The sequence below is a fragment of the Solea solea genome, chromosome 2 (genome assembly GCF_958295425.1).
Source record: "Solea solea chromosome 2, fSolSol10.1, whole genome shotgun sequence".
NCBI classification, from domain to species: domain Eukaryota; kingdom Metazoa; phylum Chordata; class Actinopteri; order Pleuronectiformes; family Soleidae; genus Solea; species Solea solea.
The window spans coordinates 36,840,887-36,861,136 of NC_081135.1; the positions used below are offsets into that span (position 1 = coordinate 36,840,887).

General features: G+C 40.0%; 1 protein-coding gene across 1 annotated transcript in view; it reads right to left on the reverse strand.

The window, feature by feature from the left end:
* The window catches only part of tbx15 (T-box transcription factor 15), a 45,887-nt gene that overhangs the window by 11,563 nt on the left and 14,074 nt on the right, over positions 1 to 20,250 (reverse strand). Inside the window, exons 4-6 of the mRNA XM_058622128.1 lie at positions 11,083 to 11,254; positions 2,683 to 2,850; positions 2,034 to 2,098 (exon numbers count right to left, since the gene is read on the reverse strand). Coding sequence (XP_058478111.1) covers positions 2,034 to 2,098; positions 2,683 to 2,850; positions 11,083 to 11,254 — 405 coding nt within the window. The remainder of the gene's footprint in view (positions 1 to 2,033; positions 2,099 to 2,682; positions 2,851 to 11,082; positions 11,255 to 20,250) is intronic.

Consider the following 20,250-nt stretch of genomic DNA (forward strand, 5'->3'; position numbering starts at 1 on the left):
GATAGCTTGCTAGTTCCAGCTCATGTTGCTAATCAATGCTTCCCACATTTGATATAAATACTAAACACGTTTGATACGAATACCAAACACATTACACATTTACCATGCATGAAATCAGGGAGACGATGATTGGGTGTGCGAGCCTGCGATAATCTACACAAAAGCAGATGGTTAGCATATGTTAGTTTTTAGCAGTAGCTAGCACTAGCACCCCATCTGAGACTTATCAATTAACTTTCAACTAAAACCCAAGTTTATTCTGTTTTTTTTTTTCTGTTTTTTTGATATTGGAAACTTTGGCTAACTGTCGCGATATAACGGCTAAGGCTGCTAACAGTCCACTGCCATGTTTTTTCTCTCAATTTTCTGTGAAATTGTTTGTTTACTCCGTGATTTTTAACTGAAATAATCAAAGGTGATTCATATTTATATCAAACATGTTTAATATTTACGATCTGACATCAGGGACACTGTTATTTTAGTGGTCGACATTACGACCACGTCTGTAAACCCCTCATGCTACAGGCTAATTTGGCTTCAAATCAAAACGCCTCGTTATTGTCGGGAAGACCAAATCGGGCATGAAATCTGGCCAATTATCCTGTAATGTGGGACCAGTAAGATTTTTTTAAGAATTCTGTTTGAGTCCTAAATCATGTGATGACTCACAACTTCTCACTCTCGATTGTGTGTGTGTGTGTGTGTGTGTGTGTGTGTGTGTCTGTGAAGTTTCCTCACACAGAGCGTTAATAACCCTGCAGGCATGGATTTGGTGATTTGCAGGTCAAAGGATGTCTAGACGTCTCGGGCTAAAAGTGGCTAAATTACATGCAACCATTGTTCCGACAGCATTTTCTTTTCCTTCTTTTTTTTTTAACGACAGTAGTATATTTCAGTCTGAAACACGTCCTAACTATGTGTTGAAAAAAATGTATGGTCTTAAGTTACCGTCTAAAAATTATTCAAGCCACTCGCGACATTAAAATGGGGGGCGGGACACAGGAAACACAACACAAAGTCATTAGCACTCACAACAATTTTTACCAATGGAGTTTGGTGTAGAAAGCGACTTAAATTTCATTTTCTTCGAATTAAACGCTCTCAAACAGCAAGTTAAATTAGTAAACATGTTCTTAAGATGGTGGAAACTCGGACTGAAGTAGATTTTACTTGATGTCGTGTTGTTAATATCTGTGTTTTTCTGTTGCCGCCATGTTTTGCTCGCTGCACAGTGCAGTCACCAGCTCAACTATAACAATCATCACACTGACAGGACAGTTTGTCGTCCTCAGCAGCATCAGAATGGGCTTTTCTTGTCATTGTGAGTTCATATAATGAATTTAAAATCACAGAATTAATGGTGCAATCACCAAAACACAAAGAAAAAAAGAATAGAAACGTCCCTGACACTAAAAACTAGCGTAAATAAACTGTATTTTTATGTAAAATGAACATCAAACTCGTCGAGTAAATGAATAAAAGTGAATGAATGTGAGATATGAGGCACGGTGGTGCAGTGGTTAGCACTGGTGCCTTACAGGAGGGAAAGTTCTTGGTTTGAATCCCAGTTTGCTCAGATTTGCTGTGCCATGTTTAGATGGATGGAGTTAGAGCGTGACATGGCCGGATAATCGACAACACATTTTGTCTCGTTTTGTGGTCGGTGAATTATTCTGAATGCATTATTAATGATGTCTGTATCTTCACGCATGATCTGCATTATTTACATCGTGACACTTCACGACCATTTGAGCATACGAATGAGACAAAGTCAGGGACGAAGAGAGAGAGGGAGAGAGGGAGACATGGCAGATCTTGAATTTGTTCTTCTTGGCACCGCACAAAGCAGCTGTTTTTCTATAGAACAACATATGGCACTAAGTGCTAACTTCAGAGGATAATTTCCATATTAAAAGTCGCAGGGAAAAGAAAATATGACTTGAGTTGGCAGCTTGGTGAAAGGCTGCGACAGGCTGTTTTTTGTGTGGCTGCTCTCTCAGTTGGTAAACACATGCTTTGGTCGGTTGTCGTACCTGTTTCTGCCGGAGTCCCGGAAACCTTTGGCAAACGGGTTGCGGTCGATCTTTAGTCTGGTGATCTGCATTTGTGGAGAGAATGAGTGATTGTACAATGAAACGCTATATTAAAACAGAAATGCCTGCATATATCTTACATATATGAAGATAGACACATGTTTTATTAATCTTTCACAGGAAATTACAGTCGTTCATTTGCATCTGACCGCACACGACGACACATGACGTAAAAGTACATCTGTAAAAGGCAAAAAAAGCACGATATATATAAAAAATACTATAAGAATTAAGTCGAAATTGCACTAATAATACTCATTAATGATAAATACTATGGAGTATGTTAAAATCTGGTGTGTGAAAGCAGAAGTTTGTTGTTTATATTGTATGTATTATTCTATTTTTATACTTCATATTTTATCTTACTTCTTATTGACCTTTTCTGTGTTTTATTGGTTTTATATTCTATTTAATTTAATTTTAATTCTTTCATATCGTGTCTGTTTTATGTATTTATGCCATGTACAACACTTAAATGTGCCATAGACATACATTTGTATGGTATTGTATTGTATTTCCTGGTGTTAATAACGCATGCTTACTATTTATTATACTTTATTTGACTACATCAGACAGTGAGGTTTCTCACCTGTTGGTTCTGGTAGGCGGTGACCGTGGTGAAGACGGTCTCAGGGAAGCTGAAGGTCTTCACGCCCTCGCCGCTGGGCACGGGCTTGCTCGGGGACAGTTCGCTGCTGAAGTCCTTCCTGATGACGTGGACGCGAGGCTGATACTTGTGCATGGAGTGGAGGATGATCTGAAGGAAGGAGGAGAGGAAGGAGAGGTCGTTACACAACCTTTTTTTAACCTTTTTGAGAACAACAGAATTAGAAATAGGAGAAAAGGTGGAAAGTGCAAACTTTAATCTTTTCTTTGTGATATTTTAGGGCATTTTTTTTACTTTAAGGAATCAAACCTGTGCTAGAGCTGCAAAAAAGACCGTAGCTTCAATACATGGAGCACAATCTATTACAGGTGCACTTTATTTAATTCTTTATTTAAAGGAACACTGAAGTTACACTGAATTAAACACCAGAGTTTTAGATTCAGTGAGTGAGTGTCCCCATTCACATGTGAATAAGAGGACATTAAATAGACATTAATCAAAATGAAGCACTGAATCATGAATAACAAAGACCAATTATATCAAACACGAGGAATTAGACAGCTGAGGTACATGAAAGACTCAGATTTTACTGTTTCATAAATCCGTAAAGTTCTATTTATTATGAATGCTCTTTATTATTTCTTGTGTATCTGCTGTTTTTGTGTGTTTTTCACCAATATCTCTTGCATTTCTTATCAAAACAACATCAAAGTCGGCACCGCACACACTGGTGCACTTAGTAAGTCGCCTGCCAAATTTGAAGCCTGACAATCGAATTACTGGACAGTAACGCTATTAACAACCAGACGGACATTTCATCCCGACAAGACCTGCAATTCCACTTTAAAACAACCACAGGGAACCAAAGTCGCTGCACAGAATAATAAATACAAGTATGTGATGTATGTGTTGCATGTTTTGCTGATGACAGCAAAGAAAAAAATGATTGCTATTAATCGGATGAAACCACATAATGGAACACTTGTTTTGAGACGATGGTCTACAGTAATTCAATATCTTGCCCAGGATTCTTGCACCTGATGCATTTAAGAAGTGTATGAGTCGTGATGTTGTTTATTTAGCACATCTTGCTTCGTATTTATTCACTTAATTTTCTTTCTTTCTTATGGCTTTTAGTAGATGTACATGTTCTCTGTTTTTGTGTTACTCCCATAGACCACCATTGGCCCCATCTCAAGACTATTATTCCCAAATTGCAAATAAAGGCAATAAAGTCAAATAAAATGAAACAGAAATAACATCAACAACTTAAACAGAGTCAAAGGCCACTGAAAAGGGATGAGTCCACTTATAAAAGAGCTGTAATGAAACATGAACAGAGTGTGAAAACGAAAACATGAAACAACCTAGGCAGTCACACACACTTTGTGTCAAAGGCTGCAGGAGAAGAGATGTGATTTTAAAAAGAAACAGGAAGTGAGGAGGTCTGCCTCGTGTACTGGAGCAAAATGTCAAATAAAGCACTTAAACTCGGACCTGGTCTCGGTTTGAGGGGAAATACGTCATAAAAGTTCAGTGAGTCGTCGGATCTGACGCCACCTAATGAGTCCACCTCATGTTGTGTTCAAGACACTGAGCGACCGAAAGGATAAAGACGTAAAAGGCAGACGGTTCGCGAGCGTGACGTTAAAGTGCAGGGTGATTCTAAAAGCTATCTCGGCATCTCTGACTCAATCGGCTGTCACAGATTCCCGATCTCGCAGCGACCGCGACGGCGGGTTTCACGCTGCGACGGCGCGCGCAGGAGAGCCGGGGATTATTCCACAGAGCAGCGGAGGCGTCAGACGGCGTCGGGCCCCAGCCTCGCCTCGGGGCTCCGGTCTGCTCCTGATTAATCTGAGAGTGAGCGAGTGAGTGAGTGAGTGAGTGAAAAAAACCTCCTCAGAGAAACGAGACAACCCCCGAAGAACTCTGAGCTGCTCTCTGCTTCAACAGAAGGGGGTCATTTTCAAACCCGGGCCCACGGGGGGGGGGGGGGGGGAACAACTCCAGAGAATCAGAAACACTACATTTAAACGTTCCAGACACACACAACATCAAACACACACACACACATTATACGAGTGAGCTGCAGAGCACAGAGACACAGATGCCTGATCTGATCTGCAGTCCTTCAGGTTTGTTTTTTTAAAGGAAAACAAATCCACCGATGTCGCCCATTTATTCTGCGTCTTGGCACACGCTGCCCGGACGCTTGTGCTAAATTGCATCTCCCTGAAGAAACACGTGTCTCCTGGCAGCATGACTCAGCGTCAGATTTACAGCGGGGAGGAAATTCTTTCACATTTTTGAAGTTGCTCAGTTTAGTTCTTTTGTTTCCTGGCTACTGTTCTTTCAGAAGGTTCAGATCATGGCACGCACTGTAAAATATGATACCCACATTAAGTTATGTGAAGCAATGTATTCCCAGACAACTTCGTTCATTCACTCATTCATTCATTCATTCACGGTCTACCACTTGGGGCCAATCCCAGCCGGCAGAGGTCAAAAGGTGAGGCCACACCCAGGACAGGTCACTGGTCAAACCCTTACATTCACACCTACAGTCAATTTAGATTAACTACAAAACCTGTGTTTGAAACTCCACACAGAGATGCCCCCGGTGGTGGAAGTGGGATTTGAACTGGTGACCTTTCTTGCTGTGAGGCAACCGCTACCCCAGCGTGTGGCCCCCTTGACAATTTTTTCAATGGTTTAACTTACACTTATCCATTTATCCATGACGATAGCTGTGTTTGGACTGAGTGGAACAGTTCAGTTTGATACAGTACGCTACATATTTTACAAAACAACCAGCCCCAAGGGTTCCATTCTTTGGCACCCGTCCCTGAGGGTACCAGAGTAAAAAGGTATGGTACGCCCCCCCAATGACAGTCAGCTCATTGGACGACAGATAACCGTCAATCCCTTGCGATGTTCTCCATTGTGTTGCGTTCATTTGTTGTCGTTACAAGGTACGACGTCACGCTACGTCTGCCAAGTAAAGGTACTGTTCCATGTCGGAAATGTAAGCTTGATTAAAGGATTTACCATTCCAAACTGGACCGTACCATGATGGAAACGCAGCGTAATGCTCACGTCTCGCCCATCGCATATATCTGTTGGATCATTTTGTACCTTTTATTCAATCCAGTTCAATTCACCTTTATTTGTGTAGTGTTGAATCACAACATACATTATCTCAGAGGCTGAACATAGACAACATCGTCGAGAGCAGAGAAACCCAACAATTCACACAATGAGCAGGCACTGGGCATCAGTGGAGAGAGAAAAAACTCCCTTTTGATGTGCGGCCATCTGCCAAGACAGGTTGGGGTGAAAGGAAAAATGGGGAAGAGAAAGAACAAGAGGGAGGTGAGGTCGAGACAGAGGAAAGAGCTTTAGACATTTTATGACGCAATAAAATCCTCCGAACAATCTCAGCGTGGATTGGCCATTTACGTCATAGCCATTTTTCGTTTAAGTTGAAAGATTTCAACTCGAGCAGTAGGCGCAATGGGTGTGAATAGGTGCGTGCCTCCTGTGCCGCACAACAAATACGCGGGATTATTGTCCAAAATGGTCATCTCAAACTCAATTTATGTCCTTCAGTTTTCAACAAGGACTGAATGAATCGTAAAGATAAGGAAAACAAACAGAACTAAGTTTAAAAACAGCCGTCAAACTGTCTTAAAATTCACCTTCCTCTAACTGTGTTGAGTATTTGACCAAAAAACAAGCAAAGCTGACAAAAAGAATAGGAATGTCGGTCAGTAATCGGTCAGATGTGGTCGGGTTTGGACTCCAGCGGCCGTCAGTGCAAAAGCTTAACTCAATTGTCTGCTTGTGCTGACTTCTCTGAGGGGAACACAGTGATGTTTTAGCAATAGAGATCTCACTTTATGATGCACACGAGGCCCCAGAGGAGACACGCTCTTCAGACTGCAGTCAGCTGGAGGGGATGTGAAGTCAAATCACATCACACTCCACAGCACTTTGAACTCGGGGAGGCAGCCAGAGGACGTCAGCTGACCGCTGCTCACGTTTAAATACAATTACGCTCAATAAGTCGTGTTTTCATTTTCACGTCCGCGGATAATTAACGCGTAATTACACTCCCATCGTTTCCCCTGTGAAATGACTCAGTACCAACACGAACCGTCGTCTCTGAGGAGTCTGTGATCCACTGGACCGAAGAAAAAGAAAAAACTCACTCGCAGCAGCAGCAGCAGCAGCAGCTCGGGTTTTTTTGGAACAGTATTGACACACTGCAAAGCGATCAATCTCCGACAACAAAGAAAAATGCCAAAACAACAGAAGCAAAAGGAAAGAAAAAGCCTCTCTGCGTTTGGCCGCTGCAGCAGAGGAAGACAGGAAACAAATGACAGAGTGAGCCTGACGTGAACCCATGAGTCTTAACCAATCCAGGCAGACACAAACGATGTACAGCAGAGGTCTCACACTCACAGCCCACCACTTAATATCACATTAGAATGAGTTATTTCTCTTTTTCTTAGTGAATGTATTCATTTTTGCATCATAAATCGGTTTATATTGTACGAAACACACACTTTTATTTTGAAATTGTGTGAAATTTTTGATGACTTTTTTCACTTGACTGGCTCCTACTGACCAAACTGGACACTCATGTGGCCCCCCCAATCAATTTCATGTGGCCCGTCACTTAATATCAAGGTGTAATGAGGTACTCCAGCGTGTTTTCTTTATTTTTTATTCTGCCACAAAAATGTGTTCATATTGTGAACTATTTATCGTTCCATAACAAACCACTTAATATTAAGTTATATTTTAATTGTTTTTCTTTTTTTTAATAAACAGATTAATTTTGCGTCATAAAAACGTTCACTCGACACTCAGTGACCCCTCAATCAATGTCATGCAGCCCCCCACTTAATATCAAGTTATAATGAGTTATTTCTGTATGTTGTTTTTTTTATTAATAGATTAATTTTGCATCATAAATCTGTTTATATTGTGAGTTATTTATCATTTCATATCAAAGCGCACACTTTAACTTTTTTAAATGTTATCATTTTGATGCCTTTTTCTCAAAAAGTTGGACTTTTTTTCCACTCGACCGACCAACTAATGACCAACTGAATACTCAGTGACCCCCAGGTCATCTGAGTTTGAGACAAGCTCCTCCCACTACTGTCTTTTGACAACTCAAGCATTTGTTTTGTTTTGGTCGTGACTTAAAACCTGCAGATCTCATCAGCACATCACAAACGGGTGGAGGCACAGTTTATCAGTCTGGACGACGATGCGCCGCCGCCGTCACACACACACACACACACACAGACTCTTCTCGCTTCTGATGATTGACGACGTGAATGCAACGGTGTCTGTTTCTGATGAGGCAGACAACAATTCATGACAACCACAAGGCAGCAGCAGCAGCAGGAGGAGGAGGAGGAGGAGGAGGAGGAGCGATAAAGTGGCGAAGGTTTCAACGCACAGGAAGCTCCAAAATTAATTTCCTTTGGGCTCGGCGCCGCCTCCGGGGAAACAGAGGCATTAAACTGTGCAGCGGGAGAGGAGGGAACACGGTATGTGGATCCTCGCCAAACAACACCCACATGTTATTGCATTTGTCGCCGCAGAGCTGACGCGATCATCAGCCATTTTGTTGCAGTCGCTGAAGACGCGGTGCCATCGCTGCACTGTCATTCATCATTTCATCACCTACTGTGCTTTCACTCCACTGTCTTTGTGACTCGCTACTACCAAATAAAATCAGAAGAAGAAGACGACGAGCCGTTCACCCATTCACCCGCTGTAACATGGGGTGGTTACGTGTCTTGCTCAATGACACATAGACGAGCAGAGCCAGGAATTTAACCCACAACCTTCTAGTTGAAAGACAACTCGCCCTACCACTGAGCCACTATAGTTCAATCCTGACTCCTCACTTTTTTAATACTTTTACTTCTAAAACTTTAGCACATTTTATATCAGAAAATTACTTTTTGATACTTAAGTACAATAAATGTCATAAACTTAAATAATAGCGACTAAACCTTAGTAGCTTTTTAGCCTAAAAATGACTCTTTTTATATTGTTTGAGTCAATGTTAATAATATTTAATTATTGCTTACATTTTGTTGTATAGTTTTGAGTTTAAGTGGCAAATTAGAGTTAAAACATGTTCCTATCCCATTTCTAGTGCGCAAAGACCTGCCAAACATGATTTTCCTTGTTTTGAAATATTAACTCCCTGCATATGGAGTGGAAGAGAACGTTATTGTCCACCAAGGTGGAAAATGTCCCTGGAATATGCCTCTCTTTTCCCCTCATAATCCATAATTACACAATAAATCTTGCCCTCACAACACACAAGAGCAACAACAATCCTCGTTATTAGATTCACACCAAAATGTGAATGACTTCTTTCTCGGGGCGAAATCCAACCTTCCCGCCGAGTTTCAAGGCCACTGGTCGGGTGAGTTCTTGTGTAATCCTCCTTAAAAACCACTAAAAACACAAGTAAATGTAACTATAGACGTGTATAAAATAAGAGACTCTCTTTAACTCGCTGCCCACTCGCTGATTCTACATAAATACGCGCCGTAAATCCAGCAGAATTGCGGCGCAACTCGTTGCATTACTCTTAAATACTTCACCTACGAAAGCCACATTTCACATTTAGCAGCAGCCCGGAGGCCCAATAAGAGACTTACTTTATCTCCACCCACCCCGGCTGCTGACTGCATACAAGCCCGGCAGTAAATTAGGCCGATTGTGGTCACGCTTAAATTTTTAGCTCAGTGGTTCACGGCGGCCGGAGCTCACTACAAATCAAACTCGGTCATTAAAAAAAAAAAAAAGAAACCGTTTCATTACCGAGAAATGTTTTACGGTCAACGTGAAGGAAATGACGGGAGATTTAGCTCCCAATCCCACACCAGTATGTCATCCACGCTAATCTGGGAGGCTAATAATCCTCCTCAGTGAGTGCGTGTGTGTGTGTGTGAGGAACAGTGTTTGAAAAACACAGTGTGTTCACTCACACACACACACACAGAGAGAGAGAAAAAAATGAAGCTAATGAATCACAGCTTCAACATTTTCACCCAGAGCGTTTCAGCTGTACGGCGGCCATCTTTGTTATGAGACTTCATGCACACTCAGCACTTTTTTTTTGTTTTAAATAAAACTGTTTTGTTTATTAAAAACATGTTATTTGATCATTTAAAAGGTCCAATGTGTAAGAATTAGTGACTAAATCTTATGGTGACTCGGCAGACAGTAACAACTCTTCCAGGCGTCAGGGAACTACGGTGGCCTTTACCGGCCAGAAAGGACGTTGTTGTTGTTGTTCTTCTGTCTTGTTTGTCCATTTGGGCAACTGTAGAAATACGGGCGGCACAAAATGGCCGATTGTTTAAAGCAAGACAACAAGATTTATATTTATATTTGTTGCGTTCAAAGTGTGAATAAAATAACATATTACTCGGGCACTTCCTTTCAACCTGTGCTTTCAAAATAAGAGCCACGGACTGTGGCTTTTTTGCTACTTCCTGTGAAAAATAGCTTGATAAAATACACACATTTTTTTTTTATCTTTCATTTTAGTAGTTATTCTTTTGAAATAAAATACAGGTTTTTTTCCTGTTTTACTTTGTTTTAGTCATCATTCCACAGGAAAAGGAAGTAGTTTTCCGGCACAAATTTTGGGTAGTGAAACAATAGTGGCTTATTGTAGGGCTACAAAAACTAAATAATCTTTATTTTTAAGTGATTATACACTCATTTAAGGGTGGTATATTTTACGTTTCTACCAGTAAACTCTCCTAAATATTACTTACTGGACCTTTAATTATTTATTTATTTACCTTAAAATCTTTTAATTACACTATACATTACATTTTGTGGAAAGATTGCTTACGTTGTCATAATTTTAATCAAAAATAAAATTATAAAAAATTACAATTTGAAACAACATAATTAGCAAAATTAGAAAAGTTCTCATCAGTGTAGTAGAATTTAGAGCAGTAGATGTTTTGATGGTGACATTTTAAAGATATAACACAAGTCGTATTAAACCTTACCTTGAATAAAAAAAAAATATCGCAAATAAAACCAGAAATTGCGCAATATATACGTCAGAAAAATCGCAAATTAGATATTTTCCCTAAATTATTCAGAAAGGGTCTGTAATTCTCCGTTTTCCAATCTTTTTGTAGGCGGAGCTTATTAGCGAGAGGGACAACAGAAGGGGGCGGGATGTATCTGACGTTTTTTTGCTAGTATTTCTACACTTACATACCGTGACTTTAACACATTTGTCTAAAAAACACTTTGATTCAGTCGCAGAGAAACCTGTGAGCAGTTAAAGAGTTAAAGGCTTGTGTTGCTTACGTGTCCCTGGTCGTCCAGCTCGTTGTTGGTGAGTTTGAGTTTGTCGAAGCTGACCACCTGCCTCATCCACGTGTCTCCTGAGGCCAGAGAGTCCGGGTGGATGTAAACCCGCGGAGGAACCGGGGAGTCGGCGTTCCCTGCCACCATCCACTTTGAGCTGTGGTAAACGTACCTGGAGGACGACACGGGGGAAATATCAGCATCAGAGTGTCACATCCTTTTATTTCATCGAGTCATTTTATAACTAATATAATTGTTTTTATTTGAACATAAACTGTAATCTTTAGGTACAGATAACGAAGTATATTTATTGCAAAATAAAACTTTTTGAAATAGTTATTTAGTAAGAAATGTTTTTTTCATGAGCTTTAAATGCAGGTTAAGTTGAAGAGTGACGTTAAATTACATTTAGAAAACAGAACATCTGACCTGTTTTCATAGTGGCCCGTCTCACATAGTGAGAGTTACATAGTGTTGCTTTAAATATGTGTTGTTTTAATCGTCTTGAAACCTTGACCTAATTTGACTGAAATCTCAATAATCACGGTCTGGTTCCATGAAAGTTGACGGACGGCCTCAACCGTACTGTGTGTGTGTGTGTGTGTCTCATGTTTTGGTCAATGACCATCACCATGGAGACCGCGGGGTCAAAGGTGAAGGAACAGCCGCACTTTTCATGACACGGGTCGAACATTGGATGTGATGAAACCACACGTGTAAGGTTTTCATTGATAAAAACAAGGAGCTTTTTTTTTTACTGCCACCTGTTGAGCTGGAGTGGCATTGCATCTCAAAATAACTAAATAAATATATACTAAAAGGTAATTAGCTCAGGTTTTTTGAGCCGAAATAGACGGAAACATCGTCCCCACATGGACATTTTTCAAAAAAAGTTCACTTCAGGTTTAAAGACATCTGCTTCTTCTGTTCCGTCGAGAAAAAACAAACCCGTTTTTGTGCCGCAGCAACCTCATCTGCTGTTTCTTCATTGTGCTTGAAATTTCAAACAAGAGCGACAAAGACAAACACACACACACACACACACACACTCCGTCCACCGTATAGTTTCAAGCAAGCGGAGCCATATTATTCGACGATGTTGTGTGTGTGTGTGTGTGTGTGTGTGTGTGTGTGAGTTTGGCGTCGCACACTTTACACAGCAGGAGGGGGAGAGAGAGAAGAAAGAGAGAATATGACTTTAAGTCTCTTTTTTCTTAAAAAAAGTCCCCGAAAACCACAAGTCACCACTGCGTGCTGTGTTTTAAACAAAAAAAAAACAAAAGAAAAATAAAAGTCTTGACCAGGGAAGAACTGGTAATGAAATAAAGATCAGGAAGAGAGATAAAGACAGAAAAAAGCATTATTAAAGATGAAGTCAATGGACAGATAGAGAGATGAAAGACAGACAGAAGATGGGAACGAGGGAAGAAGGGAAAGAAAGAGTGTGAAGCACAGCTGTTTGCCTTTAGTTCTGGCCGAGCGCTCGGTCGAGAGTGTTTTATCTGCAGCGTTTCTGCCAAAGTCATCACTCACTCCTGAAACATGGACAAAACTCTCATTTGGTCCTTTTGTTATTGCCACAAAGGGCTGCACCACCCCATTACACACACACACACACACACACACACTCATAAAACATAAGTACATTCCAGTGCGCACACAAAAATACATACTCAGCCTCCTCCTGCCACAGAAAACACAGCAAACACAAATACACGCAAACATTTAAAAAAAAAAAAAAAAAAAACATGGGGGGGGGGCGGAGTTTCTCAGGAAGTTGGCAAATACGCCCTGTGGCGGCCATGTTGGAGGTCAAGTCAGCTCTGTGTGACTTAGTGACAGCATCGTTAGTGTGTTTAAGACGTTAAAAGTCGACAGTTCTGCTTGAATTTTTGTCAAATTCAGCAAAACAAACTTCTGATTTGTCAAGAAAATTATTTTTTTATGACTATTTTAAAACAGTAAAAAAAAAAACAAAACACGGAAATATATTGTTTGCTCCATGAGAGTGCGTACGATATCACTCTGTAATAAATCTGCAGATTTCTCAGTTAAGTGGAAGCTTTATTAAGTCTCACACGTCATGATTTATCCTTAAAATCTACTCTTTTTTTTGTTCAGTTTTTGGACGATTCGCCAACTTCTCCACCTCATGGAAGTGGATTTTTGTTTCTCCAACAGTTGCTGCAGTCAGATCACCAGGCAGAGCAGAGGTCTTATCGTCCTTGAGGGGGAAATGTGGTCAACAGACAACATGATTAAATTAAAGAGTCATTTAAAAAGGCTGTCAGCAGCAGCAGGAACCAATGACTTCTTAAACGTATTAGTTCTGCCTCGGTGCAGATTCGATCTGTGTCACTACAGCATGTGGGGCTAGATCTGATATATATCTGATTTATATCTGATCTATATCTGATATATAGCCATTTTACGTGAATGAAAAGGGTCATATGTGGGTTTTTTTTGCTGAAACACAGGCTCTGAGCCTCGTTTTTTTTTCCCTTTAGCTCAATAAAACATAGTGTTATCTCTGCTTCAATATCTTCTGCTTCAATTCCAAAAATATGACATTTCCTGTTGTTGTTGGAGAGGACAATCACGTTCAGGTTCAAAACACAAATCAGATTTGACCTGGGTTAGACACATAATAAATCAGATTACATGTCCACACTTTACACTTTACATCCACACTGTGACATGAACTGTGAAGAATCAGGAGGGTTCTGTAAAACCCGTAATCTATGTTATGGTATGGACCTTAATTTGAGCTGAAACATAACATGACATCTGATAGAACAGCTAGAACAGGAATTGTTTGGATCACGCGGTACGAACTTTTCTCCTCCTTCTCCTTCTTAAATAAATTTGAATCTCTATGTTTGTTTGTTTCACTTCATCAGAGAAGTGGTTGCGATATGGAACACGGCAGGTCTACCACAGCAAATTTTGGTTAACCCTTTAACGGGAACAGAACTTTGGTAACTTCCGCAGACATCTGAAACCGCGGTATTGCGAGATCTGACCCAGTCAGTCAGCAGAGATTCAGCTGCGTCACAGAAAGCATCATTGTGAAATCTTACTAATCAATCATGTCTTCTCCTGCATCTACAGTCATATTTTTGTAAAACTACTATTGATGAAATCAATCAGGTGTGTTGGAGCAGGGAAACATCTAAAATATGGAGGACAAGGGTCCGTGAGGACCAGGATTGGGAAACACTGTTCTAAAATGTTCTGTAATATTCTAAAATAATGTTTCTTTGGGCAAAGAACCATATATGGAACCTTCATGGACCATGTAGTCTCCTCCAATAAACTCTAGGTTTGAGATTTTTAATTTCTAACTATTTCAATGAGTGTCCCGTAAAGGATTGCGTGTAGTTTGTGTCTGAGTTGATGTCCCAAGTAACCGCTGCTACAGTTGTGTCACTAAAACCAGGTTATATTGACAGCACAAAACAAACCAAAAATAACTTCATATATCTATATAATCATATATCTATAATGTTACACAGAAGTGGAACTGACCGGACTTTTTCATTTGTTATTAACAGTTTTGAACGTTTTTCAAGAAATATTGTTTCTCAAACTTCATTGTTAACAAACAAACAAGCAACCCCTGATGATTCTCTCCGTCCCTGTGTTTCTCTTCTGTTTGTGATAATAATATAAACACACTTCCATGACTGAACTCAACTGTGTCTGGGAGGTTTTTTTATTTATTTATTTAATTACGTTTGAATCTCACCAGCACAAGTCTATCATTTGTCCATTAACACATCATATGTTTATTACTGTTCGTTACTTTTGTCCAAAGACTGAAAATCTGGAATGCACCTCATAATTCACACGTTGAACGTGAGTCATTCTCAAAGTCCTGCAGTGAAAAAACTTTTTGAATTTAGTTTTGGAGTTAAAACTGGCTGAGTGTGTGTGTGTGTGTGTGTGTGTGATTACTTCATAGTAACTTGAGCTCAAACAACCTGGAAATCATTTTCTTGTGCTTCGGGAAAGAACGTTCCAGTTCTCACTTGTTATGTTTTCATGTGTAACTTTGTCCTTCTGTTAGCAACTTCCTGTCTGCAGCTTCTTTGTCGAATCAATCCCATTTCCTTTGTGATGTTCCCGTTAAATTTAGGTAAGAATCCACACACGTATAATGGACAAAATTGCAAAAATCATGCATAAAATTTGGGGTGTGTATGCAGGATGAGACTCTCGACCATCAACCAGAATTTAATCTGGATCGGATCCAGATTAACAAATTCACATGTGACTATCTCATCAACATCTGAACAGATCAGTATGAAGTTTGTTATGTTTATGTCAGATGGTTGTAGCTATGAGAAGTTAAAGTTCTATACAGATCCAGAAAGTTCTTCTGGATCCAGTGAATCAGAATGTATTAAAGTCAGGTGCCGGTTTGTAAAAGTCTTGCTCTTGTTTTTTATGTTTCTGGGGAACTTTTACTTATTATTCAGGCTTCTTGGAGTGTGTTGTCAAATGTCAGTATAATATTTTTAGTTTCTTTGAGTCCTTTTTCTGATCTTGACCAAAATCCTGAAGAAATCTACATTTTTAATGATAAAATTTGTGTTTCTGCTTCAATCTGATCACAACGTTAGTCTGTGAACTGTTTCATTATGGACTGAAGAGCTTCAAAAATTGGGCTAAAGATCTAAAGATCTTGGGAGTCTGAGTCATTGAGACTGTCACAATCGTCACAATTATCATTTTTAAAATGTCAATGTAATAAAATCTAAGCCACCAAGGAGTGAACAAATGAAATTATTCGACCCAACGCGTAAACGAGCTCACAAGGACGACGCGTAACCGAGCTCACGAGGACGACGCGTAACCGAGCTCACGAGGACGTCGCGTAACCGAGCTCACGAGGACGACGCGTAATCGAGCTAATGAGGACGACGCGTAACCGAGCTAACGAGGACGACGCGTAACCGAGCTCACGATGATGTGGCGTAACTGGGGCCGGTGATTGTCCCGCGGGCCGGACTCTAGACATACGTACCTGACTGAGAGCAAACCAATGAACTAATATGAACTCTTTAAAAGAGTTAATTCACTGTGTCACGCAATGAACAAATGAACTTGAAAAAGAAGTCAGAAGTCCAAACACGGGTTTCATCCACACCACTGTGTTTTAGCTCCGTACGTCTCGTTTACAGAGGAGAACAGAAAATTGAATCAGTTTGAAAACTACACACTCACACGGGCGTCATGTGTCATTTCCTGTTTGCAGCGCTGTTTAGAGTTACGCTCGGCGCAGCAGAGAAAGTGTGAAGGAACGAGGAAACTTTAGCCCCAAAACAGGACTGGAAATGTGATTAGTCTCAGCGCTTTGATCTTCCATAAATCTGCCATCTGGCACCGGCACCGTCAATAAAGACTGGACTTTATGTGACACTCACACACTGGACGGGCGGGGGAGGGGCGGCGGGCGAGGAGGAGGATGATGATGATGATGATGGTGGTGGTGGTGGTGGTGTTGGGGGGCGGGGGCTGGTGTTGTTTCCTCTTCTCTGCCAACACTGAAGCGTACAGCTGACAAAACTAAACGCCTACATTCTCCTTCTTTTTCTCTCACAGATACACAATTACACACACACACACACACATATAAAGACTTAAAAACAGCAGTGTGTGTGTGTGTGTGTATATCTTTGTGAGGACATTTTGTCTCACAACTTTAAAGGGCTTTCTCCAGAGTTAAGGGGTTAGAATTAGGTTTACGTTAAGGGTTATTTGTGAGGGTTAAGGGTTAGTGAATGCACTGCGTGTATGATGTGTGTGTGTGTTCTTGTATGTGTTGCTTTGTGAGGACCAAACATCATAAACATATAGAGTGAGGACATTCTGTCTGGTCTTCACATCTTTAAAGGGCTTTTTTAGGGTTAAGACCCTGGTTTAAGGGAATACATTATGTCTATGACGTGTCCTTACTAAGACATGAAAACAAGTTTGTGTGTATGTGTGTACTTGTATTTACACCTCTGTGAGGTCCAAAAAAAAACCTACAAACCTGTCTTTATGAGGACATTTTGTGGACCCCACAACTTTAAAGGGTTAAGGGTTATAATTTGGTTTATGTTAAGGGTTATTTGTGACGGTTAAGGTAAGGGGTCTTGGGAATACATTATGTCTATGATACATCTCACTAAGATATGAAAACAAGTCTGTATTTGTAGCCTTGTGAGGACCAAACATTGTACGTAGTGAGGACATATTGAGTAAGTAAAGGGCTTTTTTCAGACAAGTGTGTGTGTGTGAATATTTACATTTACGAGGGACAAAATGTCTCCACAAAGATGAATAACAACCCGTCCTCGCACAAAGGTTAAAGGACGTATTTGTTTTAAAAGGGTCAGAGGTCACAAAAATGTGCGACAAAAATTGTTATTTTTATATGAATGTGTTTCTGCTTTAAAGTGGGCTCCTCCTTCACTGCGTGTCTCTGTCTCACGTCCACGTCCAGATGTCCTCACACAGATAATCCAATGAGAAAAAGATGGGACATTTTTTTTCTTCTTTTACTCCATGAGATGATCGTCCTTTAAAAATAAAACGATGCCTCGGGGCGTTTTCTGTGTGTGTGTTAGATTATATTATATTATATTACATTTCACTGCGACTCTGCTCTGTGCGAGGGACCAGGTGTCTTCTATTTATACTCATGAGGACCAGACTGGATCAGGGTCCGAGCTAAGATTAGGTGACATGGATTCAGAGTTAACTCCAGATTAAAGTCACATTTCATTCGGTAATTATTACCATCGGTCATGAATAATAACAATAATAATAATAATAATAATAATAATAATAATAATAAAAATAACAATAACAATAATCCTCATGAGTGTTGTAACAGAGACACTTCAGACTCTGAAATGATTATTTATTGAATTATATTCTGATGACAGATTAAACCTGGGCCGGTTTAACATCAGATTATGATCAGATTTCACTGATTTTCACTCAGAAATTGTATCACAGATGCTTTTTTTTGTGTGTAAATGTGTTTTTATGAAAACCAGGCGCCCGCACACAGATAAATAAATAAACGCGTCAGCGATATTTTATTGTGTAATTTCTAAATTTAATTATCAGATTCCTCTGTGAAGACACTTGTTGGTGATTTTTGTTTACATTTTTACTTTTAGCGGTTATTACTTTATTATTATTACTATTATCATCATTCTACATTTCTTTGGACATTTAGAATCTTTTCAGTTTTGTTTTTATTGTCCTGTCACTGGGGTATGCAAACATTTCAAAATAAAAGCCCTGACGTGTACCTAGAAGGGTACAAAGAAGAAGAAAATGTTCCTTCGCAAAGTTATTTACATTAAAACTGCACATTTTTATCGCATAAATGATGCAAATAAATGGTCAAAGTGTAATAATTGTCAGGACGGTGTAAAATAAAAACAGAATTGTTGGTCAGTTCTTTTTATTTTATAAATCGTGCTGACAATAATTACACTCAAGAGGGAACTCTCTACACACAAGTAGAGAAATGTTCTATTTTTGAGTCCAGGATTAAATCTACATTGAGTTTAACTCAAATTAATTGCAACAACTCAATAAATCCATAAGATTATAGCAGGGGGTGTGTTTAACACTTCAAATCTACTATAAATGTAATCATTTCCAGATCAACTTTGATTTAAGATTAGGTTTATGTTTTTAAGAAAATGCAGATTTAAAGTCAGATTACGCGGGATTAGGTCATCAACGGGGATGCGTAAAGTTTGTCTATGTGTGTTTTACACATTCACACGTGTGTGTTCCTCTTAACCAGAGTGATTCTTAAATTGCTGCTGTGTGTTTTTCCTTTTTTAAAACAACTCAGTTAATCCATAAAATTATAGCAGGATGTGTGTTTAATTTATGTATATTAAACTGCAGGCACCAGAACCTGTGACACGTGTGTGTTCCTCTGTCTTTCGACCAAACTTTCCCACAAAAATCAATATCTCGGTGGGTTTTTTCCTTTTTAAAACAACTCAATTAATCCATAAAATTATGTCAAAATATATATATGTAATCTCATGTAGACTAAATTGAAGGGCATTGTGATCATTACCAAATAAGTTAAAGATTTTACTTTTCATTTAACATTAGATGTTTAACAGTGAAGATTTAAAGTCAGATTAGGATTTGTGTGTGGGATTAGGTCATAATCTGTGATGCGTGAAGCGGTCTACGTGTGTTTTACACATTCACACACGTGTGTGTGTGTGTGTTCCTCTGTCTCTCGGCCACAAAAGTCGATTAGAAAGAGACAAATCTTTCAGCTGGACGTTAAATCCACGCTCCGATACACGTCGACTGAAAGAATGAGGAGCGGTTTGAGCGCCGGAACGAGCGTCCACATGAAACGAACGGCAATATATAAAGATTTAACGAGTGTGGTGCCAATGAGACGTTCCTAAAGAGGAGGCAGAGCGGAGCCCAAAGGAAAGCAAGAGCGGATTCCCAGCGTCTCTGTGCGGTGAATTCCTCAGCCGGCAAAGAAAATCCTTTTTTAATTTTAACAAGACCTTCAAAAACACAGCAGTCCTCCATGTCTGATGTCTTGGTTTCACAGACGTCCCGGTGGAAAACGTTACGTTAATAAGCGACGATAAGAGACGACAGACGTCCCAGTTTATTAATAATCTCTTCTTTTCAGGAAGACGTGCGTCTTCACTTCCTGTGTCTGACCGACCTGGTTTTTGTCAAAATGGACGAGTCGACGTGGGAAAGAGTCCGGCCTCTGTCTCTGCCATGACACACACTGCACTCTTTAATCATAACACAGTCACTCTGAGCATAGCAACGCATGACAAACAACGTAACCTCCCTGTAAACATGTTGCCTCTGCGTCGTGCGCTGTAACATGTGCCCGGCAGCTGAGGACACGCGGGCCCGAGAGACGCCGCCGACACGTCTGATGCAGAGCTGAGAGACGGAACACGTCCACGTTTGGACGTCTGTGTGGCCGCTGCAGAGGTGTAACGCTACGGCTCGTTTTTTTGTTTTACAGTGTTCAAATTTCAAATTTAACACGCAAAATATGGTGTTCATCTGTGATACAGATCTGTCCTGAGAATTTTTAGAATTATACGGGTCCTTAAATTTTTTTAAAGCCCTTGAAAGTTTCTCAAA